This window comes from Podarcis raffonei, chromosome 14, assembly GCF_027172205.1.
Source record: "Podarcis raffonei isolate rPodRaf1 chromosome 14, rPodRaf1.pri, whole genome shotgun sequence".
Taxonomy (NCBI): domain Eukaryota; kingdom Metazoa; phylum Chordata; class Lepidosauria; order Squamata; family Lacertidae; genus Podarcis; species Podarcis raffonei.
In genome coordinates, this window is record NC_070615.1 from 10035594 (window position 1) to 10052871 (window position 17278).

Genomic DNA, 17278 nt, shown 5'->3' on the forward strand with positions numbered 1-17278 from the left:
CGTTCTACAATCCTGCAGGGGAAGTACTTAGCTGAGTGTGTTTGGGTTTTAAGAAAGCAAAGGAACACATTGTCTATATGGTTTTACTGTGAGCACTATAGTTGCGCTTCCTGGTGCAAAGTATAAATTCCTGGCATAGATGCAAGCGGCCCTGGTCATAGGATATCTTGGCCAATGTGCTTCCTGCTCCTCCATGTCAGAGCCAGTGTTGGCCTTAACTTTCCTAGTGGCTTGGAGCGCACACTTCCTGTTGCAGTCATAGTGGTTAAGCATGGGTGCTAGAATAATCTTTCTTCCTTGCGGCAGGAGGAAGTGTTTGAAAGACAAGCTGCATCAAACCATTTCCACCCCCCACCTTCCAAGGAGCTAAGGAAGCACGCTGCTGTCTCCTCCCCACTTTCACTGCTGGATGCCTTATAGCTGGGCATACCTCTTATGAAACAGCCTCTGCTCCACCAGTGAGGTCCTGCACTCACTCAGGGTGCCCAAAATTGGCATGTTCTCATAGGGTGGCCTTTCTCAAACTTGGCTTCCCAGATGTTGGACTACCACTCTCATTATCTATATAGCCTGCAGGGATGATGGGAGTGGTAGTAGTCCATCATCTGGGAACCCATGGTTGAGAGAGGATGTTCTAGGGCAAGGGTGTCCAAACGTTTTTCAAAGAGGGCCAGATTTGATGAAGTGAACATGCATGAGGGCCGTCCAAAGTTGTAGAGCTTTTTTAAAAGGATTTAATACGATTTTACCCCAGGAAATAAACTGCCACAGGGGCCGGATTAAACCAAACGGCGGGCCGGATTAGGCCCCTAGGCTGCACTTTGGACATGCCTGTTCTAGGGTGTCTGTGTGGAAGCGGGGGGCTTACCTCTGCCTCGGTCTGCCACTCTCACCCAGAAAGTGTTAAAATGTGATTCATGGCTGGTTGCACAAAAAGCCTTGACTGTTGCAAGTCATAAAGGCAGAATGTGCAGAGTGCAGCATACTTGGCTCCCTATGCACCAGTAGGAAATATGGGAAGCTGGCCCATAGCAGAGGTGGGGAAAAGCAGGTGCCTAATCAGTGTCTGCTTTTTCCCTTCCTGTAAGTACCTTTAGGATAGATGCTCAGTACTGGTAAATAGGACCATCAGTACTGCCGCTGAACCAGGGCATTGCTTATAAGGATCACCTGTCCTGGGGTGGTAAGATCTGTATAAGACCTGATTTATCTTTCAGATCCTACAGCATTAAGATCTGGGGGCATAGTTGATGGTTTCGCAGTGGCACTGGCAACCAAACTTGGGAGCTGGAATTTCCCTGCTCCTATCCTGCATTCGCCCCGAGGAGCCAGTTCTGAACCAGGCTTGACACCTCTCATCTGTCTTGCAGTTCAGTGATATTTCATGGGCTACATTAAAATCTCTGCTTTAGAGCTGGGCTTGGAAAAACCATCATCTGTTATCTGCTGATGCCTATGAACTTGCTCTGCAAAGGAAGATCCTTTGTGTTCATATAGGACACAACTCTGCTGCACTGCGGGGGATATAAAACATAGGAAGCTGCTTTATTCAGAGTTGGATCATTGTTCCAGCTTGGTAATGTGTACACAGACAGGATCTCCTGGGATTTAGGTGGTTCTGGGCAAGACTCTGGTCTTGAGAGATGCCAGGGTTGTTACTTCAAGTATAAAGCATGTGTTATACAGCAGCTCTTGAAAGAGAAGCATTATAATTCTTGGTCTGGATATGCATACTCTGTAGACTAGGGGTTGGCAAGGTTTACCTCGCCTGGGCCAGTTCACTCCAGTGGAGATGCTTCCATGGGCTGGATCACGCATGTGCGTGAACACGTGGGGCCTCGATTTTTGGCATCTGTGCAGACGTGATTTTCGGCATCTGAGCATGTGCAGACGCGATTTTCGGCACCGTGGAAGCAAGTCACCATGCCACACACACTGGTTTAGCGCAGCGGGCGGGGACTCGCCAAGCGGGCGGCTCGTGGGCCAGTTAAACGAATCCCGTGGGCCGCTGGTGGCCCATGGGCCTTAGGTTGCCTGCTGCTGTTGTAGACACAGCAGCCACCATTTCTCTGCAGCTAGGGAAATGGAGCAGTTCTGTAGAAGCTGCATCTATGTCCTGTTTGGCAGCAGTGGAAAGGCCCTTGGGCCACCGAGAGGCAATTCTTAACACTCACCAGGTGAGTGCTTGCTAGGAGCACTGCCAGATTTTAAGGGCCTCTTGCCCTCTGCATGCTGAGCTGTCCTGGTTGCTTTGCTCTCCTCATCACCATAAGCTTACCAGCCAGTGTCAGGTGGAGGGTCCTTTTTTCTCGAACCTTTAGAAGGCTTCAGGTAAGCCAGAGAAATGAAGCTGGTCAGTGTGACTGGGGCCTTGGGAGCCCTTAATTGCATAGTGCACTGCTCAACACCTTTAAATCTACAAAGAGAGAGGGAGAGAGAAGTTGTAGCAACCATTGCCAGACCCAGTTTGCCTATGCTGGCTGTCAACACCAGTCCTGTTTCCCACTGCACCACTACCCTGGTTTGCCACAATCCCTGGTGGCTTGATGTCCCCGCTGCCTCAGGCTGCTGGAGCCCAGTCCCTTAACCCTGAAGTTCAGCTTTAATGATGCCACTGATGTTTATGCAGCTAACCTAAATTAATAGGCGCAAAAAAAGCAGTTATATCTGTGGATCCTTTTGGGTGAAAGGTTTAAACTGGGGTTTCATTTCTTGCATTTTGCTGTTCAGATGATTTATTTCCCAAGATGTGTATAAGCCGTGCAACAGTTTGCAAATGAGGCAAATAAAGACATAAAACCCCATAAAATAACACAAATCTTTTTTAAAAAGCATATCACTGAAGAACAATTACTAATGGAGGTGACAGCAGCAGCAATGTGTCTCTCTTCCACCAAGTGCCTGCAAAAATATCCTCCTGATGATGTTCTTGCAGGCTTCTCATTGGCATCTGGTTGGCCATTGTGCAAACAGTATTAGATGGACCATTGGCTTAAACCAGCAGGCTCTCGGGTTCCTAAAGGTGCATCTTAACTGACCACCTAAAACTAGAGAGATGGAGCTAGGCACACCTCAGTAGGGAGAGAGTTTTTTGTCTGAGGAGCCATCACTGAAAAGTCCCTGTCCCAGCCTGCCATACCGCATACCCAGCCCCTGGTGGTCCCTCCTTAGTACGAGGTATCTGCCCAGACCTTGCACTGACCAGAAGAGAGCCAGGACCTTGGATGCAGCAGGTTTCTCAGCAGCTTTGCTGGGCTTCTACTCATGCCTACTTTAGTCCCACTGGATGCCAAAGATCTCTTGTCGCCATTATGAAGCGTTGAGAAAACACCGGGGATGAAACCCTAAAATCTAAGGAGGCGATGCCTTGGCAATTGCCATCTGTGCCCTTGAACCAAAGGTGCCCCAACCTCAGTTACTATACTGTCCAGCCTGCCATTTCATTAAAAGACCCAACTTGTTTGATTAACAGCTAAACAAGCATGTTCCGCTCTGATTATGCAGGACTTAAATGCATCTGCTATTCTCTCCAGGACTGGCAGTTTAGGAATATGCTATTAGCAGCTAATCTTCTTGAAGGTTCCAAATGTTCTCCTTCCTACAACTCCCCCCCCCCCCGCAAGTGCTCTTTGTGTGTGTTTCGATATTGCTCAGTGCCTTATAAGTCCTGGTGTTTAAAACTGACTGCTGCAGCACAGCATTCCATCTGGCTAGCGTCAAGGGGCTCCAGCTGCATCTTATCCTATGTCTCTCGGGATCGACCTGACAAAAGGCTCTGGAGAGCAAAAGATTGCTGTCCAGAGCCTTGATTCGTTGTGACCAGGAATGGCTTATTGCAGGCTGTGCCCAAGCTCTGCCCCAGATAAGACACGATTGGAGAGTGTGCTGCTTTTGCCCCGTTCCAAGTCTCAAGAAGGTACGACATCTACACTGTGTTTAACTGATGCTGTCAACTCCCAACAACAATTCTTCAGCAAAATGTCTGGTATACCATTCAGTCTGGGTGAGCCATGAGATCCCTTAGCAGTACAGGCTGCCATTTTTGCCCCCTAGCACATAGGCGACCAGTACAAACCTCTGTGCTCTACAGCGGGGGGAGGGACCAGGGACCAGTAGCCATCCAGGTGTTGCTGATGTTCCCAGTTCCCATCAGCCCCCATGCAGCATGGCCACTGGTCAGGGATGATGGCAGTTGGAGAGTGGCTGCTTTGTATTGGCAGAATCTCCCAGATTTGGTCTGTGGCTTCTTAGTAGACCATAAGCTTAACATGAATCAACAGTGTGATGCAGCAGCAAAAAAAGCTAAGGCCAGGGGTCAGCAAAGTTTTTCAGCAGGGGGCTGGACCTTGTGGGGGCCTGGACCATATATTAAAGGGGGGGGGGAGAACGAATTCCTGTGCCACACAAATAACCCAGAGATGCAATTTAAACAAAAGCACACATTCTATTCATATAAAAACACACTGGTTCCCGGATTGTCCATGGGCCAGATTTAGAAGGCGATTGGGCCGGATCCCCGGGCCTTAGTTTGCCCTACCCATAGCTAAGGCTTTTCTAGGCTGCATCAACAGAAGTTTAGTGTCCTCATTAAAGGAAGTAAAAGTACAGCGCTATTCTGCCTTAGATCACACCTGGAAATACTGTGTCTAGTTCTGGACACCACAATTTAAGGAGGATATTGATAAGCCGGAATGTGTGCAGAGGAGAGCAACTAAGATGATAAAGGGTCTGGAAACCAAGCCTTAGGAGGAATGGTTGAGGAGTTGGGTGTGTTTAGCTTGGACACAAGGAGACTTCAAAGGGCTGTCACATAGAAGTTGGAGCAAGCTTGTTTTCACCTGCTCCAAAGGGCAAATCTATCTAATCTGCACTTTCCAAAACAACATGAGAACCAAACCACAGCCAGCTTTGGAAATTTTGCACTGATCCGAATTTTGCAATGCAGTTCTTAAACCCAACAGTGTTTATAAAAATGCATATTAGGAGAAAAAAGTTGCATCAAAAGGAATACATTCGTGAAAATAACATATGAGAATGTTTTTTCATGTGATTTCATGTGCATTCTCATGTTATTTTCGCTAATGTATTCCTTTTTATGCACCCTTTTGTTTTTGTTAGGAGAAATTAGTATTAAAATGCTGGTAGATTTTCATGAGGTCTTAGAAAAAACAAAATTGCAAATTGTTGCAGAAATGTAGAAAGCTGAATTTAAGATTGGAAAAATGAGAAACTGGGAGAATTGAAATCGACAGATCTTTCCATTTCTACTGCCACCCATACCTGGAGATGCTAGGCGTTGAACCTGGAACCTTCTACATGAAAAGCAGATGTTCTACCACTGAGCTGCAGCTGCTCTTGCTTCTACTGCATTGTTACTCTGGTCCTGTATGCTTCTACAGATTGTTTCCTAACACTGAGGGCAGATGCAATAGATGTGTGAGAAGTTGGGCCGATTTAAGCTAATATATTTTAGCAGTTCAGAAGCACGTCAAAGTGCAAGTAGATAAATAGGTACCGCTCCGGTGGGAAGGTAAATGGTGTTTCTGTGCGCTGCTCTGGTTCGCCAGAAGCGGCTTAGTCATGCTGGCCACATGACCCGGAAGCTGTACGCCGGCTCCCTCGGCCAGTAAAGCGAGATGAGCGCCACAACCCCAGAGTCGTCCGTGACTGGACCTAATGGTCAGGGGTCCCTTTACCTTTATCTATTCTTTGATTTTAAAGGCTTACTTTTATTCTGGACCTGGAATCTGCTCTGCAGTACAGGTCACCAGCTCTACAGCGGCCCTTCAAGCTGAGAACACCATATGTGCCTTTGATGAGACAGAATATGTGCCGCCTCCTGCCTCCCAAAAATAGATTCAACGGTGTAGAAGGTTCAGTTGTATATAATAGATCACACTTCAGTTAGTTTCCAGAGTGTACTTAAAAGTAATTTTAGACGGTGGACTTTTTGCAGGCCCTTCTCTTTAGATGGCAGTGTGTATTGTTACTTCAAAATGTGGCAGGCTAGACCTTCTGGACTCTGGACTTCTGCTCTGATGGCACCAATGCCAAAGTAACTTAAAATCCTCTGTAGCAGAATTAAAGAATCTCCCTTGCTGCTGCGGCTAACTTTGCGCTGCACAGAACACAGTAGTAGGTGTTTGTTCCCAGAGTTCTTGGCCTACTTACAGTAACCTCACAGGTCCCCCACTTGTTTCTGACCATCGCAGCCCCTCCCCACTAGTGACACGGCCGAACCTGGGAGTTGCAGGGAAGTGGGTGAAAAACAGCAGAGTAGACCCGACCAGTTTATTTAAGTCATTACACTGAAGGCTAGTTTGCAGCTTGTACAAAAGAGAGAGTTGTGGCATTGGCTACTGCATCAGCTGGATTCCAGTTTACAGTGCTGCAAATGCATTAAGAAGGGTCCTTGCAGTGTGCAAAGAGCCTCCATGTGTCAAAACTAGATGTTGGGGAATGGAGTGTGTCCTTTCCCCTGAAATGTTACTTTTTTTATATGCAAGGAATATTTTTATTTGTAGGACACCTCTTTTTTTAAATATTTTTTATTAAGGATTTTCTTGTTTTACAGAAGTGTAGTGCCTCGTATTTTTTCTTCTTCTTCCATGTAACATTTTTACAAATCCGTTTCATTTGTTGAGGCATTAGGGGGAGAAGAAAAAAGAAAGAAAAAAGAAAGGGGGGTGGAGAGAGGGAAGATGGATGGGGTCGGGTGGCGGTGTTTCTATTATGTTTAATGTATGTAGAGTTTGGTGTCAGCGTTGCTTGTGTTGTTCACTTGTGTTCCTTTGGTGGTGAGAGAGGTTGGGGTTGGCCTAGGGTGTGATTGTTTACTTGTGATTGGCTGTGGTGATCTTTGTTTTCGTGTGTGAGTGAGGTGTGTGTGTGTTTTGGATCAGGTTAGCCATATTGATTTGTATGCTGTTGGTGGATTATTGTCATTGTCCTGTTGGGTTGTGTATGTGATAAAGGGGAGCCATACCGGGTTGAAGGCGTCTTCTTCTGTTTGTCCCCGTGTCAGTTTCAGTTTATTAGTTAATTTTTCTAGTAGGGCTGTTTCCCATACTATTTGGTACCATTGGTCCATGCTTACTCCTGACAGGTCTCTCCAGTGTCTGGTTATGGTGTTTCTGGCTGCTGAGAGCAGGTGGGTTATGAGTTCTTTGTGGTGTAAATGGGCATTCTTGTCTTGGAAGATGTTTAGTAGGGCCAATTCTGGGGTGATGTCTATTACTTGCTTAGTTATTTTACATATTTCTTGTATGGCTGTTGTCCAGAATAGTTGAATTTTGGGACACTCCCACCACATGTGGAGGTATGTGCCTGTGGAGGTGCACCCTCTCTAGCATTTTGGTGAGGTTCCTGGGTGTATTAGCGCTAGTTTCCTTGGTGTTAGGTACCACCTATAGGCGAGTTTCAGTGTGAGTTCTTTTCTTTTCGTTGATGTGGATTTAAAGGGGGGTTTAGACCACATTCTGGTCCATTGAGTGGGGTTAATCTCATAGCCTATGTCATTCTTGTAGGACACCTCTTGTAGGACAAGAGGTCACCGGCCAAACATAGTCTTGCCACCTTGCTGAGAACTAAGCCAAGGTTTTGTCTTGGGAAACAGTGCACCTTTTGCTCTACAAGCTTTCTGCAGTACCTTGGCAGATATTGAAGGACATCTCTTTATGCTTAAAAGTTTGCCACTTGAATTGCACTCTGTCTGCTCAGCGAAGCAGGTTGGGTAACTTTACAGTCTGACACGGGTGGTCTTGAAGGCCCCCATCTAAAGAAGGGAAATGTTTATTACTTTACCCATCCTTGCGTCGCTTTGATGGGGGGCTGTTGAGTCAAGTCCTTGGCCAAATCCGCACTGTACATTTGAAGCTCTGTGATACTACTTTAGCCATCATGCCTTCCTTCAAAGAATCCAGGGACCTCTAGTCTGTTATGGTTGCAGGGAGATTCAGGCTAACTTGGCTAGCTCTAGAATGGGTGTGTGTGGGTGTGTGTGCAGTATTCTGCACATTAATGGCAAGCTCCTTCTCCAAGTGTGAATTCTTATGTAACTAAAGTGGCATTGTCCATGCACAAGTAGGAATTGTTAGGGGGCTTATGGAGACTCCAAGGCTTTCGGAAGTACAAAAGATCATTGGGAGTAAAATTAAACGGTGGGGAGGCAGTAAAGGCTGAGCATGCTCTGTAGACCCAGAACGCTGACTGGGCTGTTGGGAGAGAATGGAAATACAATGGCAGAATAGAATGGAGTAACCTGGGAAAGGGCATGGCTTGAACCCTGATGAGGAGCCCTTGATGTGTGCTAAATCCCCATCACGCTTTGTATATTTTCATCCTACCCAAATGATGTTTTATTTGTGCATCACCTAGAAATGTGAGCATTACAGGTGGGTACGTATTTTTCGCTCTATAACACGCACCAGACCATAACACGCACATAGTTTTTAGAGGAGGAAAACAAGAAAAAAAATATTCTAAACGAAATAGTGGATATATGATTTTTGTGGTTCATGCTGTGGCCACAGACATGTGATCTGACAGTGAGTTTGGAGTAGCCCAATGCAAAAATCCTGAGGATCCATGTGGATCCATGCTTTGTAACCACGGAGGAGGGAAGGAAGGGGAACCATGGATCCTCTGCTCACGACTGCAGCATATCCCCCCGCCACCCGCAGGCATTCGCTCCATAACACGCACAGACATTTCCCCTTACTTTCTAGGAGGAAAAAAGTGAGTGTTATGGTGCAAAAAATACGGTATATAGATACTTTTGAAGAAAATGGTAAGCATATCAGTAAAGCATTTGCTGAGGAAGCTGCAGGGTGATTGCTGGAATGCTGACTCAAGTTCTGAAGCTAACAGGTGCCAAAGTGCCTTGTTAGAAGCGTAGCAAATTTGCAGGCGCAGCCAGCCTGCAATATTGGCGGACGTGGTAACTGGTCTTTGGAGACTCCAAATGGTGCAGAGTGACCTTCGTGCCAGTTCACCCTTGGCATCAAGTGGGTGGCGGAATCTCTGGAAGGCTCCCTATTTGAGAATGTGGATCTCAGGCTGAGAAAGGGCCCCCATCCCTGCCCTAAACGGTTAGGGTCCAGAACCATCTTGACAGGGGCGGACTTTGGTAATATGGTGCCTTGAGCGAGGGCAAAATTTGGTCTCCTCCCCCCAAACTCCCCCCCCCCTATTTTCACAATAATTCCTTTGGCTACTTTGAGTAGCTACCCAAATAGGTAAGGGTAAAGGTAAAGGACTCCTGGATGGTGAAGTCCAGTTGCAGACGACTATGGGGTTGCGGCGCTCATCTCGCTTTCAGGCCAAGGGAGCCAGCGTTTGTCCACAGACAGCTTTCTGGGTCATGCGGCCAGCAGGACTAGACCACTTCTGGAGCAACAGAACACAGTGATGAGTGCCAGAGTGCACAGAAATGCACGCTACCTATATAAAGTTATTATTTTATTTTTATTTTTATTATTTATTACAACCCCTTGGCTCGCTTCCTATGGGGGGGAACTGTCTGCACTACCCTAAATCCAGCACTAATATTGACCTACCAGTACCTTAAGATCTACTTCTGAGGTTCTGTTGAGATGCCAGCCTGTAATAAAAGTTAGGACGACAAATAGAGAGAACAGGGTTACTTCAACAGTGTGCTGCAACCATGTAATCTGGTTCCAAGCGAGGTTGAAGAGGCCCCAACTCTCACTAATTTTAAATAGACCTTGGAGTCTTATTAAGATATATACATTGGGTTGTAGCCAGCTGTTTTACTCGGAGTAGACCCACTGAAATCTATGAAGACTAACTTCCTTACGGCCGTTTGTTTCAGTGGGTTTACTCTGAGAAGCAATAGCCCTGGATGTTGTGTTTAATCTCGTTTTCCATTGAATGACATGCTGGTCTGTGCCCCTTATATGGAAATAATATTTTAAATATTCTGTTGGGATTTTGTGAGTTTGTATGGCATACTGTTTTAAACTTTGAAACCACCTGTCATCTGGAAATGCCAGGGTGGTTTACAAAACATTAAACAAAGTAAACTAATAAAACATAATGAAAAAGGCACAACACGAAAAAAATTATAGAATTCATTTGGCAAGATGTGCAGCAGTAATTCAGAATAATCATAAAACTTTGGGCAATATGATCAATGCCACCAGTGACCTGGATAGAATGGATGTGTGTTAAAGATAATTCAATTAAAAATAAAAGGTGGGGAGTCATAAAATAGCACCCACAAGGATTATAGTAAATTTATGCTGAGCTTCAACTGGTGTAGACAGGACAAAGCAGGATGTACACAGAAAAAACCCACAATGCACCCAAGTAGTATAGCAAGTCAACTGCAATTCTACTTGGGCTCTTCCATCCTTCATCCTCACTATAGGAAGAAAGTTGCTTCTGAACTAGCCTGTCTTATGTTAGTTTTAAAGGAGCATCTCCCTGATCTGCCACCTCAGGCCTGCCTGTCAGGCAGATGTATTCCCTGCCTGTCAGGCAGATGTATTCAAATATGATACGGTCTGGATTGGTCACTGCTCTTGTTCCAGCAAGTTTGGGCACTGTGGGAATAGAGCATGGGTAGGCAAACTAAGGCCCGGGGGCCGGATCTGGCCCAGCCGCCTTCTAAATCCGGCCTGCGAACGGTCCAGGAATCGGCATGTTTTTACATGAGTAGAATGTGTCCTTTTATTTAAAATGCACCTCTGGGTTATTTGTGGGGCCAGCCTGGTGTTTTTACATGAGTAGAATATGTGCTTTTATATAAAATGCATCTCTGGGTTATTTGTGGGGCATAGGAATTCGTTCATTTTTTTCACCCAAAACATAGTCCGGCCCCCCACAAGGTCTGAGGGACAGTGGACCGGCCCCCTGCTGAAAAAGTTTGCTGACCCCTGGAATAGAGCATACCAGGCTGAGATTTAGTGGGCAGGACATATTTTGCTGGTTACCTCTAAAGAGGCCCGGTGCAGCAGTTTCAGACAAAAAGTGCTCACTTCTTCAACACTGCCATCTCCCAGAGAGCAAAGCAAGATTTGTACATGTTGAGCCTAGTTTGTGCTAGGTCACTTTAGAGGCCAGGTGTTTTTATTTCAGCATGATCCTTCTGAGCAATCTTGGGGTCAGAAGTAACATGGACAGTGTGTGTCGTTCTGGATGCCTGAGTTGCCACAGAAAACACAAACTGCTTGGTCATCTAAGGCCAGCTTTGTTTCCGGATCTGGGAATATTGCTGCAATAGGAGCTGGTGGTCCCCCCTGAAGAAGTTGTTTTGACAAGATACTGGTGTAATTTGAAGCAAATTTCACTACTATATCAGGACAGAAATTAAAATAACTAAGTTATCAAACTGTGGCTCTAGTTTTATTTAAAGTGGGCTTTTGTTTATGAAGCACTTCCCATAAGACCACCCCAAATCAATTTACAATATAATGAAAACATAGAGAACACTCATATATAAAAACTGTTAAAACAAATGAACATATAGAAACAGTTTTATAAGGCAATTATATTTATAAAACCAGTTTAAAACAACAGCAGTAAATACATCAGATCAAAGTCAGAGAAATATCAGCTGGGATAAAGACTGCCATTTAGAAGGTTTGTTGAAAGAGGAATGTATTTTTCAGGAACCAAAAGGCAATAGAAAAGTTCCTGCCTCATAGATGTCTGAAATGGAATGCATTTAAGGGTCAAATAATAAATAAATAAAATAAATAAAAAAGATACTGGAGAACTAGAGACTTTACCAAAGACACAGTGAGAGATGGCATGCACTTTGCAAGGGACATCAGAGCAGTGTTGCCCCAGACAAGCACTACTGTGAATTAAAACTTTCTCGCTTTGCTCCGTGAATATTCTAAAAGTTAAGCTTTCCAGGTGTAGAAGAGTAAGAATTACAAAACCTACCTAGTTGCTGCTCTGGGGGTACCACATGATTGGAAGGGAGGTCGGGAGGTCAAGAGCAGTGATTCAGCAGGCAGCCAGTTTTGAGAATTGCACTTCAGTTATTAAATTTATATCTTGCCCTTTCTCTGAAAAGTTCACAAGGATTGTAAATTACAATACTAGCAGTTTGCTGGTGAACAGCATGGGGAGGAATTGTGCATGTAGCCCACTAGTGCCTGCTCTGGCTGGCAGCAGCTGTCCAGGAAGAACTTTCCCTTTAAATCTGCTTCTTGATCTCTTTAACTAGAAAAGCTTGAAATTGAAATATTGGACATTATGCATACAAAGTATTTGCTCTGCCACTGAACTTTAGCTCTTCCCCATGCTCTTAGAAAAAGAAAAAGATAACGCCATCTTAATACCCATGAATGACTGGGTACTTTACACAGACCATGCTCAAAGCATGGAAAACAGAAATAGGCAAACTATTCCCAACCCCATCCCCACTAATTCCCGTGGCGTACCACCCATTATTCCACCACGCAGCACAAAACCTTCAGATAAAAACCTGGCAAACCAAAGGCTTATATCGTCTAATAGACTTCTATAAAAATAACAAACCTTTGTCAACACAAGAAATACAAGACAAACTAGAAGACGCCTAAATGTCCTGGTTAACACATCACCAATTACATGCCCTCTTAAACAATCCAGTAGTAAAATCAGCAGCAACTAGGCCCCTGACAACCTTCGAAAACCTCCTCCTAACAACAAAGGGACACAGTAAAGGGATGGTATCCACAGTATACAAAATACTACTACAAAATCCCACAAACTCCCTAGACACAGTCAAAAAACAATGGGAGGATGACATAGGCTATGGGATTAACACCACTCAATGGACCAGAATGTGGTCTAAACCCACCTTTAAATCCATTTCAACAACAACAACAAAAACTCACTCTGAAAATCACCTGCAGGTGGTACCTAACACCAAGAAAATTAGTGCTGATATGCCCAGGAACCTCACCAAAATGCTGGAGAGGGTGCACCTCCACAGGCACATACCTCCACATGTGGTGGGAGTGTCCCAAAATCCAACTATTCTGGACAACAGCCATATGAGAAATATGTAAAATAACCATGCAAGTATTGGAAATCACCTCAGAATTGGCCCTACTAAACATCTTCCAAGACAGCAATGCCCACTTACACGACAAAGAATTTATAACCCACCTACTCTCAGCAGCCAGAAACATCATAACCAGACACTGGAGAGACCTGATAGGAGTAAGCATGGACCAAGGGTACCAAATAGTATGGGAAACAGCCTTACTAGAAAAATTAACCAATAAACTGAAGCCGACATGGGGACAAATAGAAGAAGATGCCTTCACCCCGGTATGGCTCCCCTTTATCACATACACAGCCCAACAAGACAATGACAAAAATCCACCAACAGCATACAAATCAATATGGCTAACCTGATCCAAAACACCCACTCACACATGAAAACAAAGACCACCACAGCCAATCACAAACAACCACACCCTAGGCCAACCCCAACCTCTCTCACCACCAAAGGAACACAAGTGAACAGCAGAGAACCTGCACAAGCGACGCTGACACAACCCCACATATATTAATAGAAACATCACCACCTGACACAACCCCCACTCATCTTCCCCCCACCTCTTTCCCCCTATTCTTCCTAATGTCTCAACAAATGAAACCGATTTGTAAAAAAAAAAAAGTTACATGGGGGAAAAATACGAGAGACATTGCACATACCTTTGTAAATCAAGAAAATCTTTAATAAAAATACATTTAAAAACAAAATACTGGGTACTTAGTAAGGGAAAGACTCCACATACTAGTATTTTTTTTTTAAAAAAAGGGTTCATTGCTAAGTACAAAAGTGAAAAATGACATCTAGGGCTTGCAGTTACATTTCTAGTTGACTTTGGTTAAACCACATTTCAAAAAAGCCAACTGGCAAACTGCCACAGAAAATATTTTACATCTCTCCATCCTCTGCTAGATTCAGGGATCTATTGCTATATATACATATGCAGGTATCTAGTCTATACAAACAAACAAACAAACAAAAACAAACAAACCTCTAATCAAATAATCCTACCTACTCTCCAGCTAGAAATGGGACAGAAATTCAATAACATTTAAGGCAAATTTATCAAATTATGATTTTGTGAAACAATATGAGAACCGGAACACTGCCGTCGTTCCAAATTTGCACTTTTCCAAATTTTATTTGAAAATAAGGTGTGCTTTGTGATTTGAAAATATGGCATGAAAATTGTGTAGAAAAGTGTGTGTTGGAAGAAATTGACCTGAAAATGCTGAAGTTTTCATGAGAGCTAAAAAAAAACAACAACCAAAAAATAAATTGCCTCAGTAATGTGGAGAACTAAATTTAAGATTTTTTAAAATGAGAGAACCAAAACTGACAGATCCTTCCAACTGGACAGTCTCGCAGTCAACAGTGGCTATTAACTCTCTTGAATATTCTTCGCAGAATGATTGCACTCCTGGATTTGTCAGTCATATGACTTGGCGCTTGAACCTTGGACTATGACTGATACCCAGTGATGCGGTACAGTGATCTCTAAACCTGCTTGGCATTGTTCCACCTCTTCTAGGTGCGGACACTTTTTGTCAGTGGCCTTCCTGTGGACATCAAGCCCAGAGAGCTTTACCTGCTTTTCCGGCCATTCAAGGTAAGTAGCAGCACACGCACCCCAACAAGCAATTGTGTCCTTAGTCTATTGATATGGCAGCCTTGTGCCCTGTTGGCTATAGAGAAGAATCATAAAGTTGGTTCAAGGTCACCAGGGAGCAGGGCTGAGCATGTATTCAAGCCCAGATTCACCACCACCCCTCCAACTCCCAACCCCCAAAAGTCAGAGAATTGGAAGGAGCCTCAGAGGTCAGCCAATCCAAGTCTGATGCAGGAAATACTTCTTGAGCATCCCTGGCCAGCTAACCAACCACCTTCCTGGATGGATGGGCCAATGGCATGATCCAGTGTAGGAACCTCCCTTTGTTAAGTGTGTAGCTGCCATTAGTAACTAATGGGATTAATATTTAGGGATGGCAACATGTCGGGATGCAGGTAGAATGTCCTCTGTCCAGCATTTGTCAGTTAGCTGGCTTTTAGTGGCAGGGTTAGGAAAGGGTTCTGCTTGAACCCTTGAAGGAACCGTTGCCAGTCAGACTTTGTAAAGGTAAAGGGGACCCCTGACCATTAGGTCCAGTCGTGGCCGACTCTGGGTTGCGGCGCTCATCTCGCTTTATTGGCCAAGGGAGCCGGCGTACAGCTTCCGGGTCATGTGGCCAGCATGACTAAGCCGCTTCTAGCGAACCAGAGCAGCGCACGGAAACGCTGTTTACCTTCCCGCCAGAGCGGTACCTATTTATCTACTTGCACTTTGACGTGCTTTCGAACTGCTAGGTTGGCAGTTAGTGGGGATTCGAACCGCCGACCTTCTGATTGGCAAGTCCTAGGCTCTGTGGTTTAACCCACAGCGCCACTCGCGTCCCTAGTCAGACAATATTGGGCTACATATAGCAATGACTTGACTCCATATAAAGCAGTTTCATAGGGTGGAAGGGCATAGCGCATCTGTGGTGGGGATGGTGGTGACGGGGCGAAAGTGTTTCTAACATAGTAACTACGTCTTAATGTTAACTCGCTTTTCAGGGCCGCAGAAGTATTTCTGGCACTTTGTTTAAGGGTGCTGGCCTGGCCTTGCATCCTTTTCTTTCCCTTTTAAGGAATCCAATAGCTAACTTGCTGGCTTCTCTCTCCTCAGGGTTATGAAGGATCACTGATCAAGCTAACATCAAAACAGGTAATGCCTCCCTCAGTCCTCATTCTGGCAGCTTCCCAGTTCTGCCCTTAACCACTTAAACTGTGGATCAGATTCCCTAATTAGGAAGGGAGGGTGCAACCCTAGGATTACAGTAAAGGGATGAGCAATAGCACACACTCAAATATAGCTGGGGCTGCTTTTATCTAAAGCCCCTGTCTGAAGGCTGTTCAGCTCTAACTGTGCTGCATGGACTGGCTGACACTTTCTGATGGTCTGCATATTGCATGTTTTGTGTGTGCTCCTGTACATAGTTTCCCCTTCTCTAGACATTGCTTTATTGTACAGATATGGAAACTATGGCTGGAGTCTGGGTATTGCTGGACTCCAGGCTCCCATCAGCCCCAGGGATGATGGAGTCCAGCCCAATGATCTGGAGTGTGCCACAGGCTCCCCATTTCTGCTGTTCTAGCTAACAAAAACACCCACATCTGCCAACACGGCAAAGCAGCAAACCTTATCTTAAGGCGTCCTTTGTGCTGCTGAATACCCTGTTGGATGCACCCAAAGCTGCAACAGAAGCTAGTCTGCCTCCAGTGCAATGAACAAGCTGGGCTCTGGCCTCAGCAACAGCAGGTTCTTCACATCTCCCATCCCTTGAAATGGAAGCTTGGTAGGCTGAAAGGCATAGAAGAACTTGCTGGGGCACCAGGTCCCTTGCCAGGCTGTCTGTTTGGAGCTACCAGCTCTGTGAAGGGCACATGGAATGGAATGGAATGGAAAGGAAACCACCGCCACAAGCTGTACTCAGCAGTGTGGCTAGATCAGTTAGTTCCAAGCACATAGCATGCACATGTTTTTTAAATCATGTGTTCTTTTCCCTAGCCGGTTGGCTTTGTTACCTTCGACAGCCGGTCTGGTGCGGAAGCTGCAAAGAATGCATTGAATGTGAGTATTGAGGACCATGCAGTTCAGGTACTTGCACAGCCCAACAGCCAGAATGACTTGGGCTCAGCATGCAATTCCATCCCGTCTCATATCTGGTAACTTCATTGAAAGGAAGTGCTGAAAGGAAGATCTCCAGCTACTTGGGACTCATACCAATAACTATTATAACACATACTTGCAAACTTTGCAAGTTCTCCTTACCACGTGGTAGAATGATGCTCAAAGCAAGCTAATCTGAAGTTGGAGCACTTCAGGGCATTAGTGAGCTGTGTGGGTTAACTGTGTGTTGCACCAGTTAAGCCCAGATGACATGGCTGCCATGTGTTTTCTGCCCTTCAAGGCAGGACCAGCCCAAGACATTTTGGCACCTGAGGCAGACCCCCAAATGGTGCCCCCTCCTCTCCGCGAGGGAAGAAGGGGTGAGGGGATATCTGCATTGGGAACAAGGGGGCGAAAGAAGGATCGACATCGGGATCTGCTGTGTCTGTGAATCCTACCACCTGAGGCAGTTGCCCCACCTTGCCTCATGGGTGGGCTGGCCCTGCTTCAAGGGAAAACCTAGGAATCTGTGGCATCTGTTGGGATGCAGGGAAAGGTCTTCTTTTCCT

General features: G+C 45.3%; 1 protein-coding gene across 4 annotated transcripts in view; it reads left to right on the forward strand.

The window, feature by feature from the left end:
- Positions 1–17278, forward strand: part of RBPMS2 (RNA binding protein, mRNA processing factor 2) — a 55389-nt gene that overhangs the window by 26485 nt on the left and 11626 nt on the right. For all 4 annotated transcript variants that reach the window (XR_008327575.1, XR_008327574.1, XM_053365586.1 and 1 more), the window contains exons 2-4: positions 14553–14630; positions 15726–15764; positions 16608–16670. Coding sequence is in view for 2 of the 4 variants with exons in the window: in XM_053365586.1 (XP_053221561.1) it covers positions 14553–14630; positions 15726–15764; positions 16608–16670 (180 nt within the window). In the remaining 2 variants the exon portion in view is untranslated. The remainder of the gene's footprint in view (positions 1–14552; positions 14631–15725; positions 15765–16607; positions 16671–17278) is intronic.